The 27050-nt window shown below is 48.7% G+C and overlaps 1 protein-coding gene across 2 annotated transcripts in view; it reads right to left on the bottom strand.

Annotated features, from left to right (window-relative positions):
• The window catches only part of SNX29 (sorting nexin 29), a 388450-nt gene that overhangs the window by 102285 nt on the left and 259115 nt on the right, over positions 1-27050 (bottom strand). The window contains exons 16-17 of one of the 2 annotated variants that reach the window (XM_081298376.1): positions 26129-26245; positions 2469-2524 (exon numbers count right to left, since the gene is read on the bottom strand). In XM_081298376.1, the coding sequence (XP_081154502.1) occupies positions 2469-2524; positions 26129-26245 (173 nt within the window). Of the gene's footprint in view, positions 1-2468; positions 2525-26128; positions 26246-27050 lie in introns of those variants that run through there. The other variant, XR_014022540.1, reaches the window with a different exon arrangement.

Raw genomic sequence — 27050 nt, 5'->3', positions numbered from 1 at the left:
ACAGGAAACAATTTTCTCCTCTAAAATTCTGCACCAAAAATTCATACAACATGTATTGCTTGATAGTGAACCTAGGGACCAGTTCAAGTCCCACCCCTCATCTCCCAGGACTGTTTTCAATATATACAACCATATAAATTTATATAACATGTTATATGTTGTAAGTTTACACATGCAGTTTATTTTTTGAAATGAGAACGAGCTGCCCTTCCATTCCTGCCTGCTGAGGGACCTTGGCCTTCAGAAGATGCCTTGGGCCTAGGATGTGTCTGATGCTCAGGCTCCACCTCTCCTTGGGGACAGCAACAGGGATGTACAGGAAGCCATGCAGAAGGACACCAACAGCTTTAGAGCACCCTGTGGAGCCACACTGTCTCTTCACTGCACTGACTTCAAACTCTCACCCCCATTTCATGTGAGACTCCACAAGAGCTCAGGAGACCAACACCATGGCTCTGAGGGACAGCTATTTGGGGCAGGAGGTGGGAAGGATACCAGAAAGTAACAAGTGACAAAACCAGGATGCCAGGCACAAGTACTCTTTCGACTTTTCCAAAAACACTGTGTCTGTGGGTCTAATGAAGCAAGATTGATATTCAAATACACGGCCGTGGCCACGGCTGTAGCTCACCACAGTGTTGTCCAAGTGTTCTGTTTCCTCACTGACCTCCCGTCTGGTTGTCTTATCTATCAGTAAAAGTGGGGACCTGAAGTCTCCAACTCTTATAATAGAAGTACCCGTTACTGCCTTCATTTCTATTTTTACATCAAATGTTTGGGGGCTCTGATGTTAGGTGCATACGTGCTTAATGTTGTTACATAGAAATTATTTAATTAGCATTGGTGTGTCACCAAGTGCTACTAGATCTAAGGAGAGTGAATGCCAGGGGGTGTGCTGCCGTCTGGGCCAGGCTATGGGGACAGAGTCTGGCAAGCTGAGGAGAGGTTGCAGCTGGAAGGCTGCTTCTGGCAGGGGAGTTAACGTCTGCAAAGACCGGATCAGGAGAGTTTGAACCCCAGCTCAAGCCTGTCATCTGTGAGACGACACCCCTCTGAGAGGTGTGGTGAGACAGAGAGCGCCTGGACAGAGGAAACGCTGGCATGCGTGGGCTAAGTGAAGAAGAGAGCAGTACTGGTGGTGGGGAGACCGGTGGCTATAGGAGAGGAACTGGGCGGCGTCTGGTGTGCAGGGAGGGGAGAGGGCAGGGCTGGAGATGGAGTCAGAGGTCCTTCTTTAGGGGAGGGCCTTCTTTAGGGGACACATGAAGGACTTTTGCCCACAGCAAGTGTTCGGTAGAGTATTTCCCCAGGCCCTCCCCATCACCAATGACTGGTCTCTGGGAACGCCCTCCCACCTTCTGCTCCTCCCAGTTTCTCCCACCATAGGTGTCTCCTCCAGCGGCCATTCTAGTAGCCTCTTCCTGCTGACTGCCACCCACAGGCCAATGGGAAGCAACTCACCCTAGACTTCCATCCTTCACCTCCTCTCCCTGCCCACCCAGATATTACTCCCCTCCCATGGTGCACCCCCCCAGCAATAAGGGACCCCTTGGTGCCCTGGATTTTCTATAACTCATTCAAATAGCTACCAGAACCCTACAAGGATGGTATCAGGAGCTTCACCTCAAGTCCCAGAGAGGTTCAGGGACTGAGGTTTCAAAGCAGGCCGCCTGGCTCCGAAAAATGTTCTTTCTGATGCCCTGCCCTGCGCTCCCCCTTCAGAAGTGACTTTTCCTGTTTGACCCTTTCTGAGAAGAAGGCTACATTTTCTATTTTCCTTGTCTTTTTGTTTGGAGACAGGGTCCTGCTATGCTGCCCAGGCTGGCCTCCACCTCCTGGGCTTGAGTGAGGGGAGGTTGAACCTTCCTCAACAGGCCACATCTGAAGGACAGGGAAGAAGATTCTGCCTGGCCCTTAACCCAGGACTCAGACCACGTCCCAAACCCAAGGAAACCTGAATAGAAATCATCTCAAGACCAATGATTTCTCTAAGGTATCAAGAGGCAAATGGAATCAGAGCTGTGCACAGATCACGGGAGGCTCATGACCCAGGAGATGCAGATACCAATACCTACAAGGGGCTGCTGGGTGAACCGACAGAGAGCCAGGGGTACAGCCGACCCAGCGTACTGCCCTGTGTGAAGGGGACAGCTGCTCCCTGCCCTGGGGACTGTGGCCACAGGCATGGGAATCTAACTTTCAAATGAAATTTTTAAAATTCAAAATTTTATGTGACACCTTCCAAATCTGAAATGTCAGCCAGGGAAAAAGATTTTCAAAAACCCAAGGGGAAGACAAAACACACCAGAAGGCCCAGGCTGCGGGAGAAGCACCCTCCATGACAACCAAATCAACCTGCTGTGGGCTTAATGGTGATTTCTGTTTCCCCGGGGGGTCTTCTGGGACCTGAGCCAGCAACAGAGTCCTGTCTCTAAAGTACCCCTCGTGAGCACATGCCATGGACTTACATTTCAAAATCCGACAAACTCTGGTCTTCGGATGTTTGACTCAAATCTCCAGGCACCTGCCATCAGGGAAGGAGAGAGGAAGAGAGAAAATGCATACAGTTACCATGGTTTGCATAATCACGGACAATTTCTGCCTCGCAATGATCCCCGAACATTTCCTGTTCAGAATGAGGTGAAGAAGCAGTTACTAGAAAATAGTGAGAGATTTTGTGCAGGGATGGCTGGAGATAATGTTGCAGTAATAAAATATGCCACCATGAGCCATCTCAATTATCTTTACAGGAAAAGGACTGCTAATCCTATTGAGATAATCACAGGCATGTAAAAGCGTGTAATTTTGGAGCTATAAAGGGCTAATTAGGATCTGAGATGCAAGATATCAGATGGTGATGGGGAAAATATCCATTGTCACCATGATGGGCATCACACAGACACGCGAACACCAAAGGCCAATGTCTACCCTGAAACGGCCCTGACCTTTCCCCACAATGTATGAGAAGTTCAGGCAGCACCTGGCTTCTCCTCACTCAGAGGGGCCTTGTGAGGATGTGATGGGGTAAGAGAAACCAGGCTTCAAGGTACAATGGTCCCCACCAGGGCTGCCCAGGGATGCTGATGGAGACAAGGGTCCAGCAGGCACTCAACAGCCTGTGGGATCCCGAGTGAGCCCCACCCTTCCAGCCTTGATTCTGTCCCAGGGAAACCAATCCTCAGGACTGTCCCAGGAGTCACAATTGTTCTATAAAGCAGGTTGCAAAAGGCTCAGCACAAGTAGATGCTCCATAAACAGCAATGTTATTTCAAAACCCAGGAAAGTTGCTTCCTTGAGAAACTGAATCCGCTAGGGTTCTAAGATGTGGGCCAAGGCTAAGGGGAACCCAATGGAATGGGGAAGAACATAAGGTAGTGAGGGGAAAAGAGAGACCCTTGAACTCACACCTTCACTTTTCAGGACTTTAGTTTATCCACAATCTTGCCAATTCCATAACAACCCCAGGGATGGGTGTTATCCCCCAACTTTTCGGAGGAGGCAAGAAAGGATGCGTAACTTGCCCAAGATAATATCAGGAAGCAGACAGGAACCCAGGCCTTTAAGACTTCTAAGTTTCCTCTGTCGGGAACCCTCAGCAAAGAGGAAAACCAGCTCAAAGGCAAGGCTTGCCCCTCGGCCTGTGTGGAAGGCTGGACGTGAAGCAACTCTTCCTGAAGAGCTAGGTTCTGGCTTTGAGGGTGGGAGTGCAGTGGATATGGAGCCTGGGCCCAGGGTCAGACCCCTTCTTCCTGTGTGGCTAAGAGCAAATCACTTCTCTGTATTGCTCTTTTCTCAACTGTGAGGTGGGTGTAACAGTGACATGGGGTTGTCCTGAGGACAGAGTGAGCTGTTATGTGTAAGATACCCAGAGTAGAGCTTGCCGGGAGAAAGATCTCGTATCTCTGAGTTCTGATAGCCGCACCTGAGAAGGCAGGGTGGTGTGTTCTTTACCTTTCAGCAGTGTGTTCAGACATAGAACCTGTCTGGCTAGCTCAAGGGGGCTTTCCCCCTGTACATGGCAGCCACAGGGAGAGCCACTAGGTTGAGCCCTCCACAGACATCTGTGCCGAGCCACCAGCTTGGGCTGCAGGCAGATGTCCCTGTGATGGCACTGCGAACAGACTCCTGCAAAGCAGCCAGGAGACTCCTGCCTTGCTTCTGGTCAGTGCCCCAGTTTCCTACAGTCTTATACCGCAGGGGTCCAGGGATCTGCTGGGCTGGGCATTGGTGCCACCCCGATACTGCAGTGACCACCACTTTCCTCCAGGTGACTGCAAAGAGATGGAATATTAGGAAACATGAGGCTGCATGTATCAAGATCCAATAAAATATCCATGTCCTGTGACCCAGGAACCCACCAACAAAATTCATCTATAAGAAACCCAAAGACACCACCAAAATTTATGTCAAAGATCATCCCTCTTTACACTGCTTAAAGAACTTAAAGAAAAAGATTACAATCTAAAGATCCAACTGCAGAGAAGTGAAGTGGTTCAAGAAATTATGATGTCCACATGAGATGGCCAGGTTGAAGAAATTTCAAATAGGCTTTGCATACACGTGTGTATGTGCGTGCAGACACATTGCACACACATACATTCCTGAGGCTACAGACCTAAAAGTAATTCTGGAAAAATACGTAATAAATAGGAAAAATGGCTATTACCAATAACAGATTAGGGGTGAGATTGGGAGGAAAAAGGCCCATTTTTCATTTCCTCTTTCCGTAAGATTAAAAACAAGTATGGCTTAAATTACTTGAAAGAATGTAATCATGCTTCTGAAGAATGCACTAGCTTTCTCTGTGTTATTATGAAAAGACATCTTAGATCAGTAGGGGAAGCAAAAGAAGGGTGCAGATTAGGGCCAGAACGCTGCCTCGGGGGCAGACGTGGGGAAGTGAGACGATCCCACTGAACTTGTTTCTGCATCAAAAAGCTGAAGATGTGAATCCAAGAGACTAAAGAAAGGGGTGTCCAGGGGCAGGGCCTGGGAGCACAGCACTGGGAATGAGGCTACTCGCAAATACTCTGATGGCATGTGAGCTGTGAAGGAAGTTGAAGAAATTTAATACAAATGTATTAGCTTCCCCCAAAAGAGTGCTTTTGATAAATGTTTCATGAAAGAGATAAAAAAACTCTAGTCTCTGTTTAATAACAAGCAGCTAGAGACTGCAAATGCCCAGTGTGATCCCCAGCTCACTTGGTGTCGGCAGGGTTGGGGTGAGATGCAGCCAGATGACACAGTGGTGGCCTCTGAGAAGGAGCCAGGTGACAATGGTGGCTTTATCTAAGAAGCCAGGTGACGACAGTAGCTATATCTGAGAGAGATGCCAGATGACAGGGGCCACATCTAGGAAAGAAGCCAGCTGCCTCTGAGAGATGAGTCTGATTTAGATTTGGAATTTTTCAGCATTTTCTACAACAAGGACGTGTTAGTTGAGTGGCCACAGGCAGACACACGTCCTGGAGCAAGCTCAGAGTGCGTCATGTGGTTTCTGCATCTCTTTCCCACCCTAGGCATCTCACCAAGATGCAGAAGGCCAGATGGAAGGGGCTTTGCCTTCGCGTTCACTGATCAGGGATGGAAAAGGATGGAGCCAGGGTTCTGCACCCACGTGGCCTTCCAGACACCACCCTCCTCTCTCCCTTGTGCACCCACATGGAGTCCAGTGGGAGGGGCGCACATCTGTTCCTCAGCAGGACTGTAGGTAGCGCTCGGCCATCGAACTTCTGAATCTTCCCTTGCACCTGGGGCTAGGCAAGCTCTTCTGGGCATGGTGTGTGGATTAAGGATCAGACTGGAGGAGGGACTCACAGGCTCTAGGGACACCAGTTCCCTCATGATGCACAAACACCACCTCCTTTAAACACAGCCACAGCCCAAACACAAAGGGAACAGAGCTTGTCCCCAGGGGCCTCATTCCCAAGCACCTGAGCATAGGCATCCCACAAAGCAGAAACAGAGGGCAACCAAAGGGATGGAAGGAAGAGACAGGGCGGCCATCTTATGGACAGACATCACTTTATAATTACAAGCAACAAACAGCTTCTTCCAAATGGATCAACACAAGGTCCAGATCAGCTTCCCCTCCAGGCTGCTGCTTTTTGGAGAATCTTAGATGGCCAGTGCATGGGTCTGGGGCCAAGTCCTTTTGATTTAGACATTTTTCTGCTAATGCTGTGGCCTTACTGGGAGTAGCAAGCCAGATGTTTGTGTGTCTACCCGAGTGCCCACGAGGCTGCTTAGAAGAATCCATGACCTTGCAAGCCTCTACGGAGCATGAGGCCAGGCTCCAGGGCAGTAGTAGGGTGACAGCGGCAGACCAGGCTCAGTGAGCATCTTACAACTGTCTTTTTGCTGCCTGTCCAGAATGGCGCCAGAGCTCCCCTGGAGTCCACAGCAAATGTTCAGAAAGCTTCCTTTACTTCATATGCTGGTGACAGAAGAAGGTGGGGCAGAGACTATTTTACACAAAAAAACAACTTTCTATTGATTAGCCACCAACATGCCCTATGACCTCTTGAAGTCTGGAGGATCTTGAAGGACTCATCTCGGGGACGTGGCCTTCTCTTGGTTCACCTTCCATACAGGGCATAAAGAAATGGGCAGCTCCCCCTCTGCCTGTGGTCTGTGCAATCATGTGGCAATAGCTGGGTGCAGGGAGAGCAGAGCCCAGTGCTACGGAAACAGGGCAGCAAGAGTCCTCGATCCTCCTGGAGCAGACGGCACCAGCGTTGCATGTGTGAGGACACGGAGGGGCAGAGATCTGTGAAGAATTCACTCCTGGTGCGGGAGCAGTGGTTTTACGATCCTTCCTGAGTCCGGCTCCCCTGGGCCTGAGGGGCAGGGATGGGCCAGGAGGGCAGCTCTCTCACAGGCCTCGAGCTCCAACTCCCACGTCAACATGGACTCCAGCACTGGCTCAGCCTGCACCATGCTTGTCACTTCCCCAAACCTGGGCAGAGCCTAGAAGTTCTACAGCTCTACCAAAGTGGAGGATCGTCCATTGCTTAATAGATGCTTATGAAGGAGCAAGGAGGAGGAGAGAAGGGAGGGGAGGGAAGGAACATCAGCCAATCTGTCAAATCATGGACAAAAAAGCAAGCTCCCTCCCTTGGGTGGAATCAGGATGTGGACAGGGGTGGCAAAAGCCTCCTCTCCTCAGAGATGCACTCAACTGCAGCCCCCAGCTGAGTGCTTTCATGTCACAGCTGGTCCCAGGTCTTCTTCTCAACAGCCTGTGGGAAGAGGTGTCACCTCCACTCACAGGCAGGACAAGAGGGCTCCATGTGAATAAACAGGAGGAGGAATGTTGTCAGGAACCCACCCAGTCTCCTAGCCTGCTCAGGAGCCTCAACAATTTCAAGTGCTCAACTATCTCCAGGTGGGGGTAGGATGCATGAGGAATTCTGGTCCATAATTCCATCTACATCATAGTGGACAGTCAGCAACAATGGCTGGATGAATAAGGATGCCATCTTGGATGTCCAGTTCCGTGCAGCTCCAGATCACTGCACCTTGTTTACGCCATATGAAGCAGAAGAACCACTCAGCTGAGCCCAGTCAACCCACAAAATCATTTAAGAAAACTTAAAACACTTAAGCTGTTAAATTTGGGGTAGGTTTGACACACAACAAAGACAGCCCACAGAAATTACCCAAGGCCACCGGACTCGTGAGCAACAGAGATGGTACTCGAATGCAGGTGTGGGCCCAGAGAAGAGCACCCTGCCCACCATGCCAGGCTGCCCCTTGATGCAGAGGCCTCAGTCTGTGCACTTAGCCTCCACAAGGCTCGGAAGATCATAGAACCCAACTGGTATTGGTGAAGCACCTCCAACAGGGTGAAGCCCATCTGAGGGGAGCTGCCACTCTAAAGCAGATGTCCACAGGTGAACAGTGGCTGAAAACCCTAAGTCTTTTGTTTTTGTCACTGCAGAATGGCTTTGGGTAGGTCCCAGGCATGGAGAGCAAGGCCAGACCTCTGACCAGGTCCTCTCTGACATCTGCCCACACAGTCAATGCCTCCAGACCCTGAGCCGAGCACAGCAGTTCCCAGGGACAGGACTACCTGGGTGTTCTGAGCTCTACTCCTGGGCGCTTGCCACAGCATAGAGAAGTCACTAGGTATCAGCAAGCCCTGGTTTCTTCCCTGCTTACCACATGCCACCCAGTCTTTGCTGCCATTTTAAAAATCAACAACACAGGTAAGAGGGCTTTGACCAACAGGGTTTGAGCACCTACTGTATACAACACCTTCACCCATTTCCTCCCTCTGTCCATCGTGGAACCTGTGGCCAGTGTTACAAGTCTCGTACACTCCCTCTTGTCCTCACCCTGTCTTCCCCTCTCTTTTCGAGGCCAGTAGGTCTCGTTCTTGAGTCTCAGCTGAGATGTGAATTCCTAGGAGGCCCCTTCTCTAAACACCACATCTAAACAGGTCTCCCAATGCCACCCTCTGCCACCCACAATCCTCAGCTTGTAATCACTCCATGCTGAGCTGTGCCCTGGACCCCTCTGCAGTCAGGCAGCAGGCTCCCCATCCCCATGCTCACCATGCCTACCAGTTCCATGACACCCAGCAGCTGGCCCAGCACTTGGCACACTGTGGGTACTGACTGTGACCGATTCAATGAATGACTTATCATATAAGCTCAGTTTCCACACTGAAACATCCATCAATTTTTAAACTGCTTTGTAGCAAACTCAAAATCTTCATGCATGGTAAGAATAAGTTAGTTTGGAGATTTTAAAAAAAACCACACACACACAAAGAAAAAGAATCTTACTTCCTCTCTTCTAACAGGGCACTCAGATACACCACTCAAAAGAAGGCAGGAAGGAAGACACAACAGGGCAGCAAATCTTTGTCCCCAACCATGAAATGGCCCATGACTTGTGTTTTCCAGTCACTTTACCTCTTGTCCCTGTTGTCCAACAGCCTTCCCTTCGTCAGTTAGCTCTCTACCAAAAATGGTGCCTGTTTTCCACCCCAGCACTCCTGCCTTCTCATATGGAATGGCATGGCTCTGGCCTCCAGCTGGGATGACCAGGCTCGGGCTGCTGATCTGCTTGTGAGGCTGGCCATGTGCAATCCTTGCCTCCAGAAGGCAGCTGGCCTGGGTCTGGACCACTTCCTGGGTTCCATGCTTGTCTGTTAATTTGTTTGTCACATATCTACAGTTAGAGGCATTGAATCCATGTGGTTTTAAAAACAGTCAAGGTGGAGGACTCTTGGCTGGGAGTAGGCAAACGGCAAATAAGAGCTTAAAGAATTTTCATTTTATCTGCTGGATATCCCAGAAACCCAGATAGCCTATCAGACTTCTGTGAATTCGGTTTTGATGCATCTATTTTTCCCAAAAGATAATAACAATCTCAAGGATGATGTTCGGAGTGCCCATGATGGCAGCAGGCATCTTCGATTGCTCAATGAACATTCCCACTGGAGGGACAGATGAGCAGATGTCCAGATAGACAGATGGATGAAGGGATGGTTGTAAGAGGGAAGGAAAGGGAAGAGTGTGAGAAAAATATCTGAGTTACTAAAATGGACCTCTAGTTCCTTTCCAAGTAATTAAGATGCTCAGACAACATATGTGCGAAGACAAATCTACAGGACTTTCACTGCAGCACAGTGACAGCATCGAAGCCTGGGGACAAGTAATAGCTACACAGAATACAACACTGCCAGACTATGTGGCCACTAAAGGAACAGCACAGGTCTCCTCTGCTAACAGGTCTCCAGGATAGAACGTCAGAAGCAAGATGCAAAGCAGTGTGCCAGGGAAGCTACTATTTTCGCAGGGAAGCAGGAGGTACGTCAATCTGTGTGCTGGGATGAGAGCCGTGTCTGTGGGCACTGACCATTTTTAGAAACTGCCAATCAGGGATGCCTGGGAGGGAAGGGCAGCCAGAAGTGAGGGTCAGAAGGGAGCAGAAGATTTGCTTTTTTTTCTACAAAATTCTGCCTTATAAATTTTTATCATGTGCGAGTTATTAACCTTTCAAAAAATAAATGGAACCACCATGCAAGTTTCAATGAGAAGAAAAACTTATGTCCATAATGGAAAAAACCAGAACAGTGGTCGACTCTGGGAGGGTGGCCATGGGGAACAGTAGGAAGGGGCACGAAGGGACACCCTGGGATAAAGAAAAGCGCTACATAGACCCTGAAGTGTCTGGAGGAAGCGTACTGGTGTATGTAATTTACTTTGAAATGAATTTTTTAAAAAATGATGAAATGATAGGTGTGTGGTAGGCGAACAATGGATGACGGATGGACAAAGTAACAGGCACAGTAAATGTGACAGTGGAATCTAAGTGGCAAGTACACAGGTATTCACTAAAAAATTCTTTCACATAACTGCTTTTAAAGTTTTAAATAAGATGTTGGAAAAAATAAGTTTTGCTCTACCAGGCTAGAACAACTGAATTATTTCTATTCTCTGTATAGAAAATGATATAATAGCTCTGTCTTATAAAGAGGCTATTGGAGCATACAGCTTCAAGAGAAAAAGAATGACAGTGCACCAGGTGGTTACTAAAACTGTGTTCTTCTGGATTCTGTGGTGTAACAGCTCTTTAGTCATGATTTGCTGTGATTTCTTTCCTCATTTTGAATATTTTTTTTAAAGACTAGTTCTGATCTGGCCATGTGGCCTTCAACTAGCGGACACTTCTCTGACTTCACTTTCCTCCGGTAAAACAGCAGCTGTGCTGGGGGCTGTGGCAGGGCTTCTGCAGGAGAGCTGCTCGCCCAGCACCTGGCAGGTCTCAGCAGGCAGCAGCTCAAGGGGGTCAACGGTGGTCTGCAGCATCGAGGTACCCTGGAAACCCTGGCTGAGGGCGTGGCAGTGGGGGGATCGGCAGCCCTCACCCCGGCTGAGGGGCCAGCTGCTCCTTTGCAACACACCTGTGTGCTCCTCTTACTCAAAGTCAGACTCCAGAAGCTTGCACCAAGTTCTGCTCAGGAGTCACACACCAAGCAAGAACCAGGAAGATGACAGAAGGAAAGAGCCCAGGCGCACGTGATCATCGAGAGCTGGCCTTGCACAACCCAGCAACACAATCAACCACACAGTCCTGGCTGTGAGGAGGATTCACAAGGCAGGGTGGGAGGGAAAGTGGATTTGGAGCAGGAGGGGAGAACAGGCCCTTGGTCGCTGCTCTCTCAGTGGGGAGACTCTGGGGGGACTTCAGAGGGGGAAATACAGCAGCTCACCCACCAACCAGGCAAAAGCCGAGCGGCAACAGGACACCAACAGCCCCAAGGCTGCTGCACCAGGCTCTCTGCCAGCCCCTCTCAGAACAGAGTCGATGGCTCACCTGTAAGGAAAGTCTTGGGGTGAGGGATGCCTCAATATACACAAGACCCATAATGGTACCTGGCAACAGGAAAAAGAAAAATGTATGAAAGCAAGTATCTTTCTATCCTAATAGAAAGTTCTGGAAGGATGAGCACCAAACTCACTGGAATAGTTATCTTTGGGAAAGGGAAGGGAATCCAGAATGGGGGTCAAAGAGATTTTTAACTCAAAGTCTGAATGTTTACATTGAGAATGTATTGTGAGAGTGTATTCATATATTATTTGTTTCTAAAACAATAAACAAACAAAAAACCCTCTTTTTTCAATAATAGTGGCTGCAATGGATTGAATGGAGGAGGGAGGGGGCAAGAAAAAGGGACAGGGTCTGGCTGGCTGCTCTGCCTGGCACCCACTCCTCTCCTGGGGCAATCATCCCACAGAGATTTGACCCAAGAATGGGCATAAAATAATGTGAACCAATCAGCATCTCCCGCCCTGCTGCTCTCCTGCCCTCTTGGACTGCCAGTTCTAGATTGCTCAACACATAGTCCAGTTAGATCAGAACAGCCCTTGGGGTTTCTGCTGCCAACACTGGGTAGAGATTCACTCTTCCCCTTGACAACTAGGAGCCCAGGATCACTGCAGCTACTACTGTTTCCATGAGGGGAACAGGAAGAGGATGAGAATATGAGAATAGAGTCGGGGACAAATGGACCAGGGTTCCAAGACATTGCAGATCTCAGGGTTCACATTGGAGCCGCAGCTCACCCGATTCTAGATTTCCCACCATCCAAGGCAACAGATCCCTTGAGTTTCGTCTGGACTGTGTCTCTGCATCTTTCCCTGGAAGCGTCTTGAGATGACAACCAGGAACCAAAGGTCTTTCTGGCTCCCACATTTTATTTTACCTTAGTCTGCAAGTTTTCCTAGCAAGTTCAAGGCCTGAAAATGAAAACCCCAAAGCAACCCTCAATCCCTGCTGCCAAGGGGAGATCATGAGCTCGTCAAGGACTCAGAGCACGTAGGTCTTGCTTTGATCCTCAGTTCAAAGTACACACCTGAAACTCGGGGAACTCAAACCCAACACACATGAGCTGCAGAAAGAGATCAGTAAGATAAAGCTTCTGTGGATCAGCTTTGAGTCTCCAATCAGCATCGTTCCGCCTCCACCAGATCAGCGGCACTACAGTCCACTCAGTGCCTACTAAGTGCAGGCACTATGTCACTCGGCTGAGTCCTTAGAACTCCTGGGAGTCAGGTGACACCTATGGGAGCCCTGGGCTATGCATCAGCAGTTCTGCTCTTTCCTCCTGGGGTGCAGCAAGACTACAGCCCACCCCATCAAGTCAGATGTGTCCACAGGGACTTGCTTTGCTGATGAATTAAGAGAGCAGTGATGTCTCATTCCTGGGTAGAAGCTTTGAGACACTGTGCTCAGTCAAGCTCTCGTCCTTCTACTTAATACCCAGCTAAAAGACAAGCAGCAGAGGCCCTGCCAATCCATGAAGGACGAGTAGCAGGAGGGAGGGAGAAACCCCTTTCCATTTATGAATTCTTGGGGTTGTTACTACAGCATAACACAATCTACCCTAATATACTACAATCCACTTTATAGATGTGAACACTGAGAATCTTGCCTGAAACCATAGTGTTACTGAGCAGAAAGGCTTGTTCAGGCCTGGAGAACTGAGAAAGCCTGGTCAGCGTTCCTCAGTTTTTCAGGAGTCAGGACCCTCCTTCGAACCAGCCTACCTGGGGCTTGCCCACTCCTCTGGTAGACAGCTTCAGGAGCAGGCAGTCTCCACTAGCCAGCTCTTCCCTCCCCCACAGCTTTTCCAGTGAGGTCTGGCATTTTCTGACAGTCACCACCGAAGACACGAGTCCTCTCTGTGACTGATGGATAATTTCATACTCGAATTGGAAAGGATTTAAATTGAGACGTCAGGAAAATCAGGGGTGGGCAACATGTTTGACACACTAGCTTCTTATTCTTGACAATAGGAGAAAAAATAAAAACAGCAATGTGACCATCTTGAGTCAAGTTCAGGGCCCTCTGTTGGTATGTGGAGCTGGCAGAGAATGCCGTTTCAGGCAGCTTCACCAAGTGTTTTCTGGACATCCGCGGTGGGGACGCAATGGTGGAGAAGTGAGGACGAACATCTACCTGTTCAACAGCTGCTTACCGCCCTGGAGCAGGTACAGGGAGCCCTGCCAAGCACATGGGAACAGACAGGAGACGGGACATGACCAACTCTTTGCCAAGTGATGGTGAGTGCTAGGAAGGAAATTCAGCAGGACGGAGGCCTTTTACTCAGGACCATGACAGAGTGGCATTCTACCCCGACTTGGGGAGATGTGGAGGCATCATCTGATTTAAACCTCATACAACTCTCTTAACTAGGCCTCAGTAGTCCATTTAAAGATGGGTACACAAGGACTAAAAAAGGGACTCACCAGCTCCTCACTTACTAGCCATTAGGACTTGGGGCCTTACTCATCCTACCTGCACCTTAGTGTCCTCATCTCTAGAATGGGGACAGGAGCATCCACACCTCATGGGCTCATTACCACGTTTACAGCACTTGGAACAGAATTTTGTATATGATAAGTGCTCAGTCAATGCAGTGCCCCCGAGTTCAACCCTCAGTGCCAAAAAAAAAAAAAAAAAAAAAAATCAAAATGCAGTATTTAACAGGTCCACTTGCGCTTTCTTAAATACTGAACCAGACCCTGAAGGATGGGGAAGACTGAAAGATTAAGAGGAAAATAGAAGCCAAAATATATTCATGAATTAAGAAGGAAATCTGACTTATCCCACTTATGCTAAACAAGTGTATTTTATGTGCACATACATGCATACACACCTGTATGTATATGTACACCCATAAAAACATACATGGAAGGATGTGTGCCAAACTTTCCACAGTGGGATTTCTGTGAGAGGGACACTTGTGTTCTGTACTGTACATAAGTTGTGCATTATTTAAATTCTTTCAAAAAATGGACTTTGGTTTTTTTGCATATATATATATATATATATATATATATAAATAATCTTTTTTTTGGGGGGGGGTACTGGGGATTGAGCCCAGAAGTGCTCTACCTCTAAGTTATATCCCTAGCCCTTTTTAATTTTTATTTTGAGACAGGTCTCACTAAATTGCAGAGGTCACCCTTGAACTTGAGATTCTCTTGCCTCAGCCTTTCAAGTAGCTGGGATTATAGGTGTGTGCCACCAGGTAGAAAAAAGAAAATTTAAAGCACATCTTTCAAAAAACCAAAGTTGGAAAACCAAGTGCTGCAAATACATGTCACAGCAATAGTAAGTGCTGGGGCAGGGGGGGATTGTGGGAAGAGAGCAGACACAAGAGGCAGGAAAACGCAGATGTCAGGTCCTGCTGTGGCATCTGTCCAATTATTTTTAAAACAAAGCTAATATTTTCCGTGATATCTGATTATCTTTCTACATAAAAGCTGAAATAATGCAAACACCAAGTCGTTCTCTTTTACATTGTAACTTAAAAGTTTATCAAATCTATAGAAAAGAGTATAAATATCTTTTTTATGCTCTTTGTAACCATGACTTTCCATGCATAAGTATTATTAAATGTAAAGTTTTATAATTTTCTTAAGTTTAAAGAAAATGATGCCCATGCAGTGGTACATGTCTAGTCCCAATAACTAGAGAGCCTGAGGCAGGAAGATCGCAATTCAAGGCCAGCCTCACCAACTTAGTGAAGTCCTCTCTCTGGGGATGAGCTAAATGTAAAAGTACCCCTGAGTTCCATCTCCAGTACCAAAAAATAAAAATAAAAAATATCTGTACCAAGGCTCAGTGGCAGAGTGCTTACCTAGCACGTGTGAGGCACTGGGTTCAGTCCTCAGCACCACATTTAAAAAAACAAAAAATGAAAAAAAAAAAAAAAAACCACCCAGAGGCATGCTGTCCATCAACACTACAAAAAAAAAAAAAAAAAAAAAAAAAATTTTAAAGAAACAGCAATGTTTTAGAAAAAAAAATATCTGCACCATATGGAGTGATTGGGGCCAACAGGTGGATGCAAGTTTATCAGGACAGGCAATAATTTCTGCTGAGGGCTTGCAACTCTTATTGGCAAAGGCAATAACATTCCTGGAGAAATGAGAAAAAAGGAGAGAAGAGGAGGGAGGAGGAGGAAGAAATGAAATGAGCACTTTCCCAGAAAAGAAATAAAATTCTAAGGAGGGAAGGGTCTAAGGTATTTTTAACTTTATCAGAACCCTTGGCCAAGTCAGACCTCAAAATGCCTGGCTGGGACATCAGTCACATCTGACGTTCTGGCCCCTTGCTTTGGTGTGGATGAGGAAAGCAGAGCAGCAGCTCTGTGGCCTCCTGGGCAAAACGGCTACAGCTCACGAACAGGCAGGATGGGCACTACCAAGGTGCCACCCACCACTCGGGAAGAGGTCATCTCCAGAAGAACAGGTCAGGGAGTCAATGGTGGGATTTATGCCACTAAATCAGGGATCCCCTTATCCCTTACCCTTCTGCTCCCATGTGCTCACGTACTCTGCTCACCCCTAAGAAAAGAGAAAGCCACGTATCCAGGCACAATCTGCTCTGGACCCAAAAGAATTGCTGCCCAGGGACTTCAACTCCATAAAAACAATCAGAAAGGCAGCCTTGACTTTTACTAGAAAACTCTACACATTCACTGCAAGGAGAGAAGCAAGCCTCCCACAATCAACCTTGAGATGCCCTTGAAGCTGCTCACTCCCAGCTCAGCAAGGCTAATGAAGGAAGGTTCTGGAGAGAAGGAAGTCGAGATGGGCTTTTATTTTTCAAGAAAGATTTCCTTTAAATAGGAAGATTAAAAAGTGTCAAGCAACTGGTGAGCAAGGTATGACTAATCAGAAGAGAACTCCATCACCTGGAGAAGGAAGTGTGTTGAATTAAGGATAAGTACCCAGGACATGTCTAGTTAGAGGGTCTGTGCAAGCGCAGTCCTGTGGTTAGTACTTATCCTTGGAAAGACCGTGTGCATTAACTTAGCAGAAAGAGAAACAAATTAAGTTAGGAGTTGGATGAATATGTCTTGGTCAAGAAAATTTGCAGAGTGTGGTAGAGACGGAGTGGAAGGGGCTAGGTGGGTCCATATGTGAAAGATGACAAAATGAAATGGTTCAGGGCAGCACCACAGTGTGACCTCTTGGAAGAAGGGGCCACCTCACCCAGCAGAGGTTCCATGTGGTTGCCCCCAGCACAGGACCTCTCCCCTCAACACACACAACCTAATTTCAAGTGCTGAGTGAACTACACCTGGGGACAAAGCAGCCAGGGGCCTGCATGACCTGTGTGGCAAGGTGACGATGAGGTCTGATAACAGTCTCCATGGAGCAAGACCAAAGGCCAAGTGTCAGAGCAGGCCTTGCTTGTACCACCAATGAGCCTGTGCCACGCACTCAGGATTGTAATTACTCCAAGCCGTACACCCAGGTCAGATGGAATCCAAAGGACAAACAGTGACGCTTTCTGGAAGGCCTTGGGGGGTAAGTAGGAGGGACCTGTGAACTGCAAAAGCATCTTGGTCACTGTCCATCACTACTGCTGGGTGTGCGGTGAGCAGTCACCCCAAGCCCTGCACACACAAACCTCTGCTAGAGGTCAGAGACGAGGTAAAATGTGGGGGTGCAAGTGGCCTCAGAATCCTGGAGTACCCTCCTTCAGAATCCGTGGCAGGGAAGATATCAGGATTGTCTGGTCTGGACCGTCTCCATGCCAAACCATGACACAGTCAAATCAGAGATGGTGTCACAAATGTGTCCCGGTCTTTGGCCTCCCCAAGGGCAGAGGCTGGATTTTCCACGCCTGCTGTATCTCCGCAGTGCCTCGCTCCACATAAAGCAGTCAATGAAACAGGAGTGAGTGACAGGTGGCGCAAGTGGGGCCAGCAAAGCTTCCCTGCACTCCCAGCTGAAGTCGCCCTGCAGTGCGCAGCTCACAGATCTGACTGCCCCTCTGCCTGTGCTTCCTGTTGGCTTCAGTGTGGCCCCAGCCACTCTGGGGTGACTCTTGTACACACCGCGTTTGCCAATCGATACTAAGCTGGCTCTTCACGGAAATGTATTTTCAAAGCTCCACGCTCGGCCCACCTCAACCTACCCCAGCCCCGGGAGCTCCCAGTAGGAGCCAAGTACCGGTGGGAATAAGCAGAGCTCAGGGGCCAGAGGTTACCTAACAAGCCGTCAGAAATGAGACCTGGCAGTTAATAATCCCTAGAGTCCAGGACGGTTTACACCGATATGAAAGGTCATGTGACTGATCACTTGGGGTATTTGCCCCTTGACAGAGAAACAGCTGGGCCCAAAGAGGGGGCTTTTATCCCCTGGCACCGAGAGGTTTAAAGTGGGTTCTGTAAGCATCTTTCCCGACGATTTTGTGTCAAAAACTAATTTCTGAGTTAAGCCTCTATACGAGATATACTTTTGGTTGCTTCTCTTAAATGGCACTTTTTAAAATAATCTCTTCCAAGACGGCAGACGATTGATTAAAACCCGGATGTCCAAGTGCTGAATTAAAAAGCCTCTTAAAATTTGGAATGCAATGTTTAGAGCTGCCGTGGGACCACAGGCAATTTGGTACTTGATCATTAGATATTCCGGTAAGTGCCACCCAACTGAAAAATATATTTCCTATTAAGCTTCCATACTTAAATAGCATCAGCCCTCAAATGAGATCTCTCCCTCGGAAGGTTTTAAAGATACCGAGAAAGTCCCAGGAAGCATTTTATTCTGAAGTGAACCTTATCACAAAACTTGGGATGGGGTTTTTCCATTTCTCTCATCCCCTGAGTTTTAAATGACTTGTCTTTCTCTCCCACCAGCCCGGGGAACCTCAACAGGAGGAAAGTGTCCCATGGACATACCAGGCTGCTCACAGGGGGGACTAACGGAGTCTGTTGCCCAGCAAAACAGGAGGGTGTCTTTCTGTATAATCCAACATGCGGGTCAGCAGTGTTACCCTAGACACTGCAGGTGCGGGTCGGATCCATAGGCTGTATGCACCAGGCTGTAAGGAGGGACCTGAAGTCACAGTTCCCGCCTCAGGGAAGGCTTCAGCCCACAGGGAAGAACAGAAAAGTCAACACACAATGCTGGAGCAGGAGGTGCCACAGAGACAGGCCAGGTCTGTAGCAGGGAGAGAAGGGGGTGGGGAGTCTACAAGCGGGTTCCAGAGGCTGATCCTACTCACCTGCTTCACTGAAGTCCACACAAAACATGAAGGTCTTGAACCATCAAAAGGATAAGAGAAAGATGTGCAGTGTTGGGGGGTGCTTACGGTGAATGGCAATAACTGTTGTTTAATAAGATTTACAATGCTGTACAGCACAAGATATAATGGGGCCAGGCGCAGTGGCACACACCTGTAATCCCAGCAGCTTGGGAGGCTGAGGCAGGAGGATCATGAGTTCAAAGCCAGCCTCAGCAAAAGCGAGGCCCTAAGCGACTCAGTGAAACCCTGTCTTTAGATAAAACACAAAATAGGGATGGGGATGTGGCTCAGGGGTCGAGTGCCCCCTGAGTTCAATCCCGGGTAACAACAACAACAACAAAAGACAATGAGGAGGAAGAGAGAGGGAGGGACAGATGAGGGAGAGGCAGCTAGAGAACTAGATGTGGATGAAAGAGAACAGAGAGAAAGGGGAGTACCTCGGAAAGCCAGTAAGAGCTGCTCACTGAAACCAATGTCAAGAGGCTGTCAGAGCCTGGGAAATCCAGTGCCCTGGGCACCTGAGGAGGTGGAGGGAGGCCATTGGGATCCAGGATGGGAGACCTGGCCCGCGGCTTACCCCGTGGACTGTGGGCAGGTCAATGTACCCCAAGGCCATTCTAGGTTACCTCCTCTCTCTCCTCCTGGCCCTACAAATTCAGCACCAAGACAGCCCATGAGATACAGCAGGCTTGGGCGAGCTCCCTGCTAGATGGCATGTCAATAACTAACACGACATTTAACTGTGCCCTAGTTTTTCCAAATACATTCCTGAGAACACAGTTCCAAGAATATCTTAGAAAAGCTATTCCTTGGCCAAATAATTTGGGGGATGCTGCTACACTCAGGCCCAAGGCACCACGCATAACTCTCTGGGAAGTCCTGCAGGAAAGCCTATCACTCCTCCTCTAATTTTCAAACATCTTCCATCACAGGCGCCTCGCCCAATGTGGACCAGGTGTGCCCACCCTCTCCATCACTGTCCTGCTTTTAGAAAACGGCTGTCTCCAGATTCCAAGTGTTCAAAGAACCCTTTAATATCAACACAAATGACCAATACTACTAACAAACACACTCTGAGGCACCATGTGAACAGGAGAGACGGAGGTAAGGCCGGTGCGGGCAGGAGACCCGCCTTGGAGCACCCTGCCAGGGGGTTTAAGAGCACCCACGGCGCTCTGCCTGGGGCACGGCAGACACTGGGCTTTCCTTGAAAAGGACAGGGGTAGGTGGGGGTGGGTGAGCTGCCTGGGCCTGGCCTCAGAGCCCTGGGTTCCATTCAGAGATACCATGAATGAAGCCACCAGTCTTCAGAGCCACAAGACCTCTACACCTCAGTGTGCTCTGCTGAGAAAACAACCTCACGGGGCAATGACATGGGGTTGACCCGAGGCGAAAGGATAAAAATGCACACCACCCACACAGCAAACCGCAGCACCGTACCGCGCAGGCGGGTCGGGGAGGGCAGGTGATGGGGGGACTGGGCCAGCTGCACCAAGGTCATGAATAGGGGCAGTGACCCCACACACTGAAAGTTGTGCAGACTTCCTCCCTCCTTCCTTTCTTTTTATATCAGGGGTGCTTAACCACCCAGCCACATCTCTGGGTCCTCCAGCCCTTTTTGTTATTCTGAGACGGGGTGAAGGATGTGGAAGATAACATCCCCCAAGAAATGGAGAACAACAGCCCCCCCCCCAGGATAGGACAATGGGTCCTGGGAGAGAGAAGGTAGACATTAGCTCTGGGCTGTAATCTTTCACCCTTTCCCAGTAACACCGAGTCCTGGAGGGGAAGGCAAACATGTCGGCTCTGGGCCTGGTAACAATGAGTTTCAAGCTTTTACAACTCTTTCCCCGAAAGTTTCAAGCTTTTACAGCTGTTTTGCCAACTTACATTTTTAATCTGCACAACTTGTTTTCTGACTGCCCGGCCAGCATGTCCCAAGCCTCTAATGATTAAGTCACACTAAACATTCTGCTGTGATGGACTCTCATTAGGACCCATAAAACACAGAACGCGCCACTTGCCACCCCACCACTGCCTGAGGAGGACGGCTGCTGATCCGAGGTCTGCTCCCATTTCTGGTTATTTCTGCTTACACGGGGCCCTGCTAAGTTGCTGAGGCTGGCTTTGAACTTGCAATTCTCCTGCCTCAGCCTCCCAAACTGCTGGGATGACAGGTGTGTGCCACCACACCTGGCCAGGCCTCTCTCCTGCTTCAGTGGAGGTGACCAGAAATGGGACAGAAAAAGAAAGCCGCCTAAGGGGCAGACAGAAAGAGGAGCCCCGCTTCCACCACACAAAGCCACGTTTGCTCCCCTGTGGGAACACCCTGGATTTAATGAGCCACCGCTTCGTCTGGCCTTCACCGCTGTGACTTTAATTGACCTTTACGTCTTGCAGTCTTTACAAGGTTCTATTTCCCTGTCTCCATTTATTATTCAAACTAGGAGCTGTTCTCCCAGAGTGTAATCAAATCCTGCTAAAAGGGTTTTAAAAGAAAAAAAGAAAGAAAAAACCAAACTCCAGCATTCATTCACATCTTATACCAGAGGAAAAAAATAATGAGAGTCCTAAAAATACCTATATTCAAAAAAAGAAAAGGAAAAAAATTCAACCCTTAATCCCAAATTCCTTCTCCTTAAAATAAGTAACTGAGCTTAGAGTATGACATTTAGAGCAGAAACTGTGTCCCTGCTCCTGTCTTTTGCTTAATTATCATTGGATCTCTGCAGTGATCCTCTGCTCTATGAAAATGAAGTTATCGTGAAACATTTATTGAACACCTACTACTTGCCAAGCATAGTACCAGACACAGGAATTCAGAGATGAAAATGGGATGGGCCCTCGCCATGTGTCTGGTACCTGATTCACTGGCAGTGCCCTAGGGACCCTCCTAAATGGTTGGTGCCATGTTCATGCCCACTTGTCAAAAGAGGAAATTGAGGTTCCACATAAGCACATTGGCTTGACCCTTGAGTCCCTGGGGTACTCGGATGCCTAGGGGAGGTCTCACCCGCCCCCCAGAGAGCCAGGCTAACTGGAAAAGAAGGGGGCAGAGCCTGAGATTCCCAAGGACACGCCTCTGACAGTGCAGAGGAGGAGACGCCTCCGGAGATCATGTTGGACTGGAAAAGGCCTCCCTCCTTCTGCCCCAGCTCTTGATTCTGGGGAAATGACCAAGGTAGCCCTGAAGCAACAATGACAAGTCAAGGCTGTCCCTGGGGTGCCATGGAGATGACCAGCTCTTCCCAACAGCCTTCAGGTCCTTATGACCATTGCACTCTTTCCTGCTTCTTGCCATCACAGCTTGCCTACAGGAAAAATGGTGACAAATAGAGCCACCTCTATGTGAGTGGCCGTCCTGGACCTCAAGGGATTCAGGCTGAAGCTGGGGAGCACAAGTGGAGGGAGAAGATGGGCCTGCAGTCACAGAGGCCCAGGGAGACTTGGACGCCATCTGACCGTCCACTCCACGAGGTGACCCACAGCTGAGCACCTACCCTGAGGACCAACTGGGATTCAAAGGAAGCAGAAAGAAGCGCAGAGTGGTCTGCGATGGATCAACGGAAAGTCGTCATGATGGGAAGGGAGAGTCCCCGTCAACACGCTGCAAGTGGAGCTAACCTTGCCAGGGCATCGGGAGGGATCCTGAGGAAGCACGAGGAGATGGTGGGAGGGTCACTAGGCCCAGAGCGGCATTTCAGCAATAGGGAGACGGAGCATGAAAGCTAGGAGGACAGGAGGCCCAGCACCACGAGGAGCACACAAGGAGACATCGGTGGGGCCAAGCCCTTTGTAGTGCCACATTTATAAGAGGACAATGCCTGACACGTTGTTGGAACCCGCTTAATTGTGGCCTCCTAAAGAAAACTGGCCCCTGGAAAGAACTGTCCTGCTGCAGGCAGAGGGAACTGGAAGGTGGTGGCAGCCCTTCCCAAAGCCAAGACCCTGCAAGACAAGAAACCTGGGCCTTCGAGTTCACCCAGAACCTTCCAGCCTGAATGCAGAACTCCACGGGGTGCGAGCCAGACTCTGCTGGAAGCCAGCAGGGCAAACCCTGTGAACCCCTCAGCAGAGGGCAGGTCAGGCCTGCTCAAGGAAACCAGTGCAGTTCTTAAAAAGAACAACAGACCTGCATATAAAGTGAGACACAGATCTCTAAAGTGCTTGTTAAATGAGGAAAAAGTAACAGAGAACAATGAATTCAGCAGGCTACTGGTAATTAAGATGCGGAGGTGTGTGCCCGAGACCGACTCGGGCACCGCTCACCTCTGCAAAGATAAACCCAGGGCTCCTAACACTTCTTGCCTCTGGGTCGAAAACCCAGGGGCCACAGCGAAGAGGAGATTTATTGTTCACTGAAAACCTTTTTTAACTACTTGACTTTTTTTAGCATGTGTAAAATAAGATTTGTCAAGAGTCCAAGATTTTGAAACTTCAACTGTTAAAAAAATAAAATAAAATCGAATCTTAAGTCAGACCCAGATGTGCCACTTCTCACGGTGGGATGCTGGGCCAGTCACCTCATTGCTAAGCCTCAGTTTCCTCTTCTGCAAAATGGGGATCATAAATAATTAATTGTAGGGTGGATGAGGGTTAAATAAAGCACAGATGCTTAAAAGTATGTAATCAAATTTTTGGCAGACAGTAGTTACCCAGTAAACATCAGCAATTAACATCAGCAGTTCACCATTCATATTGGCGAGGTGACTGCACCAAGTTCCGTGGTGACAGTAGTCATCTACCATTCTTTCAGCATAAAGGACACCACAGAGTCCAGAGTGGGCCTACTCTAAGGAACAGAGTCACCGCTCAATTCTTGTCTGCCCTCAGGGCCCCTCTCCCACAAGGCCTGCCTTGGAGGAGGCGGGAACACTTGGAGTTGGGTGGAGACAAGAGGCCTTGCCTGCTCAAGTCTGCTCCACTCACAATGGGGAAAAGAGGTCAGCACCAGAACTCCTGAACCCCGCAACTCCACTGTGCTTTCTTAGGGCTGCAGATACATGGACAGGTGGAGCCACAGTGGACACTGCCCAAGTCTTTAATGTGGAGAAGCCACTGCAGAGAAACCCTCAGGACTTGCTCAGAAGGACACAGACATTTAATGCACGGACCCTAATTACCCCTGCTCCCCAAATTCCCTGGAGTAGGTGCAGCATGAATAGAGAAGATAGACTTCAGATCCGAGTTTGAACCCAGCTGTGTGCACACTTCTCAAAGACAGGGGTCTCTCAGAACCTCAGTGGACCTGTGGAATGGTGGCGTCACTCCATCTAACTAACCCGAGCTGGGAAGGGGCTAAGTGGTATACCGAGGAAGAATGACCCTGAGTTGATAGTGCAGAAGCTGCCTGAAGGGGATGTGATTTCCTCAGATGAGTCTCCTTGATTTAATGCATGTTGGAAATTTTCACCATGATTAAAAGTGAGTAATCAAGCCAAAGGCCAAGAGGGGATATTTACAACACACGCAAATGAAAAATAAATGAAACGATCCACAAAGAGTCAGGGAGGAAACAAATAATCCAAGAGAAAAATGGACAAAGCTTTGAAAAACCAGTCACAAGAGTGGGAACCAAAACAGGCAGCAGCAAACCAAAGGGCGGCCAAATTCCCTGTGGCCAGGAAATACAGCCGAGATGCTCGCGCACTCAAGCGCTGGTGGGTGTAAGAGTGCTGGCGGAGATCTTGCACAGCTGGAGGATCACACGAAGGTTCATCTACTTTACAAGATGGTGGACCTAAAAAAAGTTCCACATGCCAAAGCTTGGCAACTCCACACCTGGCCACTTAGAGAAACAGGTGTACGATGGCCCTGGGAAGTGATGATAAAGGGCTGCTAATATCACAAAGAGGGAAAGCAGACCTTATCCTCTCCTCGCATAAAACACCACCCCAAGGATGGGGCTGTGTCATCAGCAAAATAAACCTGAATTCAGCCTACAGTTCCAAGTGCCAACCTAAGGAAATACAGGAAGGAGCGTGTCCAATGGCACCAGAGGCTCGGCAGCAAGGTTCAGGGGGTAAATGGTGTGAGGCAAATGACCTGGTGTCTTCAGCAAACAAGCTGATTGGGGGAGAGGGAGGACAGGGAGAGGGAAGGAGAGAGGGAGAGAGATAAGGGAGGAACAAAGAGGAACCACAAAGAGGAACCCGAGGGAGCAGCTGAACACAGAGACAGAAGAACGGTGGGTACCGAGTTCTAGGGGAGGAGGAGGGAGTCGGTGATTAATGGCGATAGTTTCAGCTGGAAGACGGGGTGTTTGCTGCATAACATGGGATGGGCTGAACTACACATGGTCAGGATGGTGCATTTTATGTTATATATACTATATATGTTATATATAGTATATATTATATATATGTTATATATTACCATAATTTTTTAAATTATGGAAGACAAAGACACATAAGAGACATACCAGCTAATTATAATATGTGAACCTCATATGATCCTGAATTCAAAAAATTATGAAATAATGGAATGGTTGGAAATTCAAATACCAATATTCGATGGTGAATGGGAATTATTGGTAATTGGAGGTGATAATGATACAGTATTTAAGTTTTCTTAGTTTTGGACATATGTAGCACAGTGTAGAGAAGGAAGCAAGAACAAGTAACTTGAAACAAGACTGGCCATGACTGAGAACCGCTGCACTTGACATTGGACGACATATAACAGTGCGTTCTAGTTATTCACCTCCCCGTGGGCTCCAACCATTTTACACAATAAATAAGTTTTAAAATGAAGAAGCTGCTACATGCGGGCATCAAAGGACCAGTGTTGGACCGCTCACAGTATCGGGTCTCAGTAGTAAAGTGCAGGGAACAACCTATGAGCTTATGACGGGACAAAAAATATTTCAGTGTTTCATTCAACACAAAGTGAATGAACTAGATCAGGGCTTCTCAACCAGAGGTGCCTGTGCCCCTAGGGGGACACTGAGCAATGTCAGAAGCCATATGTGGTTGTCACGACTGGGGGAGGTGAGGCTACTGCCTTCTGGGGAGTGGAAACCAGGAACCCCCAGTGCAAGGGGCAGCCCCCATGATGCAGAACCACACAATTCAAAGCATCAGCACTGCTGTGCTTGAAAATCCCCATGCTAGATGGACATGGGATGCACTCCTCAGACCACAATACTGAATTAAAAACAAGTGACAAACAGATATGACACATACTATCACATGAGTCAAGCAAAGAACACAAAACCCAGGCTACTCGTGGAAATAAGTGTACTAAAGTATAAAAACCTGGAGGGGAAGGCTCTGTGCCAATGTCAGACTGTTAGAGTAACAGGGCACGTGGCTGCAGAGTTTGAACCACTGCATGTATTCCACCTCTTCCCACCCGTGAAAGAGCGAGGTCCCAGGGTCCTGTAGTTCACTCTAGACAGTGGGGACAAGGAGCTGCCTTCTGGAGTGTCTGTGCTCTCCCACAGCCTTGACACCACCAGTGATGCACACACCAAACAAATCAATGGGGCTGTGGGCCATGCAGGCCAGTAGACGGGGAGAGAGGGCAGATGGCAAGGCTAGACCCGCCAGCAGGGAGCACTTACCGGGCCCCGGAGGTCGATGAGCTCCTGCCTCATCTGGGACACCAGAGCTTCCTTGGCCACCAAGGCCCTGTGCAGGCGCTCATTGAACTCGATCAGCTCTCCATGCATCTCTGCCACCTGGAAAAGACAAGCACCACACCTTAGCACCCAGAGGCAGACCTTCCCCCATAGCCTGTCCCCGCTCCTATGCCCTTATTCCTGCTGTGGTTCAGCAGGGCTGGGGCTAGAGACGATGGTGTTGCTTACCTATGAGATACGCAAATCCACTCAAAAGTAGAATACGGTTTTATTTGCTTGATTTTAACACTTTGGAGGTGCCAGGCCACAGTTCATGGTCAAAATCTGGCTGTATCTAACTATATCTAGACCTTGGAACATAGGCTCGATTTTTCTAGAAAGGTGTTTTCTCCCTAAGCTGTGCCACATGTGTCCAGAATGTCCCTACTAACAGCACAATGAGAGTGACTGCAACCGTTCTGAAAACTAGGAATGCAGAGCCAGAGTCTTCTCTAGGGTGGTGCCAACTATGGTGATGGACACAACAGCCAGTGCACAACTATATCCCAGTCGCTGCCAATTGCATGTCAGGATAACCCCGCCATATGTGCCTCCTGGCTTCACCACAGGCTTTCTGGGAGGCAGAGACTGCTACTCCCACATCACAGAAAGAAAAGCTGCATATCAGGAGTCTAAGCTGTTTGCTCAAGGTCATGCCGTTGGCAAAGGGCAGACCAGAGCCCTGGCTGTGCGCTATGATCCTGCCATTGCATGGTGCCCAGATGCACCCTTCAGGCCCGCAGTTAGCAGGGGAACTTCTCTAAACTGAATTATTTGGGCTGACACCAAATAAATGAAAATGGAGGTGGCTATATGGTAGGCTATATCAATGTACAGCCACTCAACTACAGTTTCTTTAAACATT

The sequence above is a fragment of the Spermophilus citellus genome (assembly GCF_964194105.1).
Source record: "Spermophilus citellus genome assembly, chromosome: 6".
NCBI classification, from domain to species: domain Eukaryota; kingdom Metazoa; phylum Chordata; class Mammalia; order Rodentia; family Sciuridae; genus Spermophilus; species Spermophilus citellus.
Note: the sequence above shows the minus strand (reverse complement) of the source record. Positions and strands in the feature narration are given on the sequence as shown.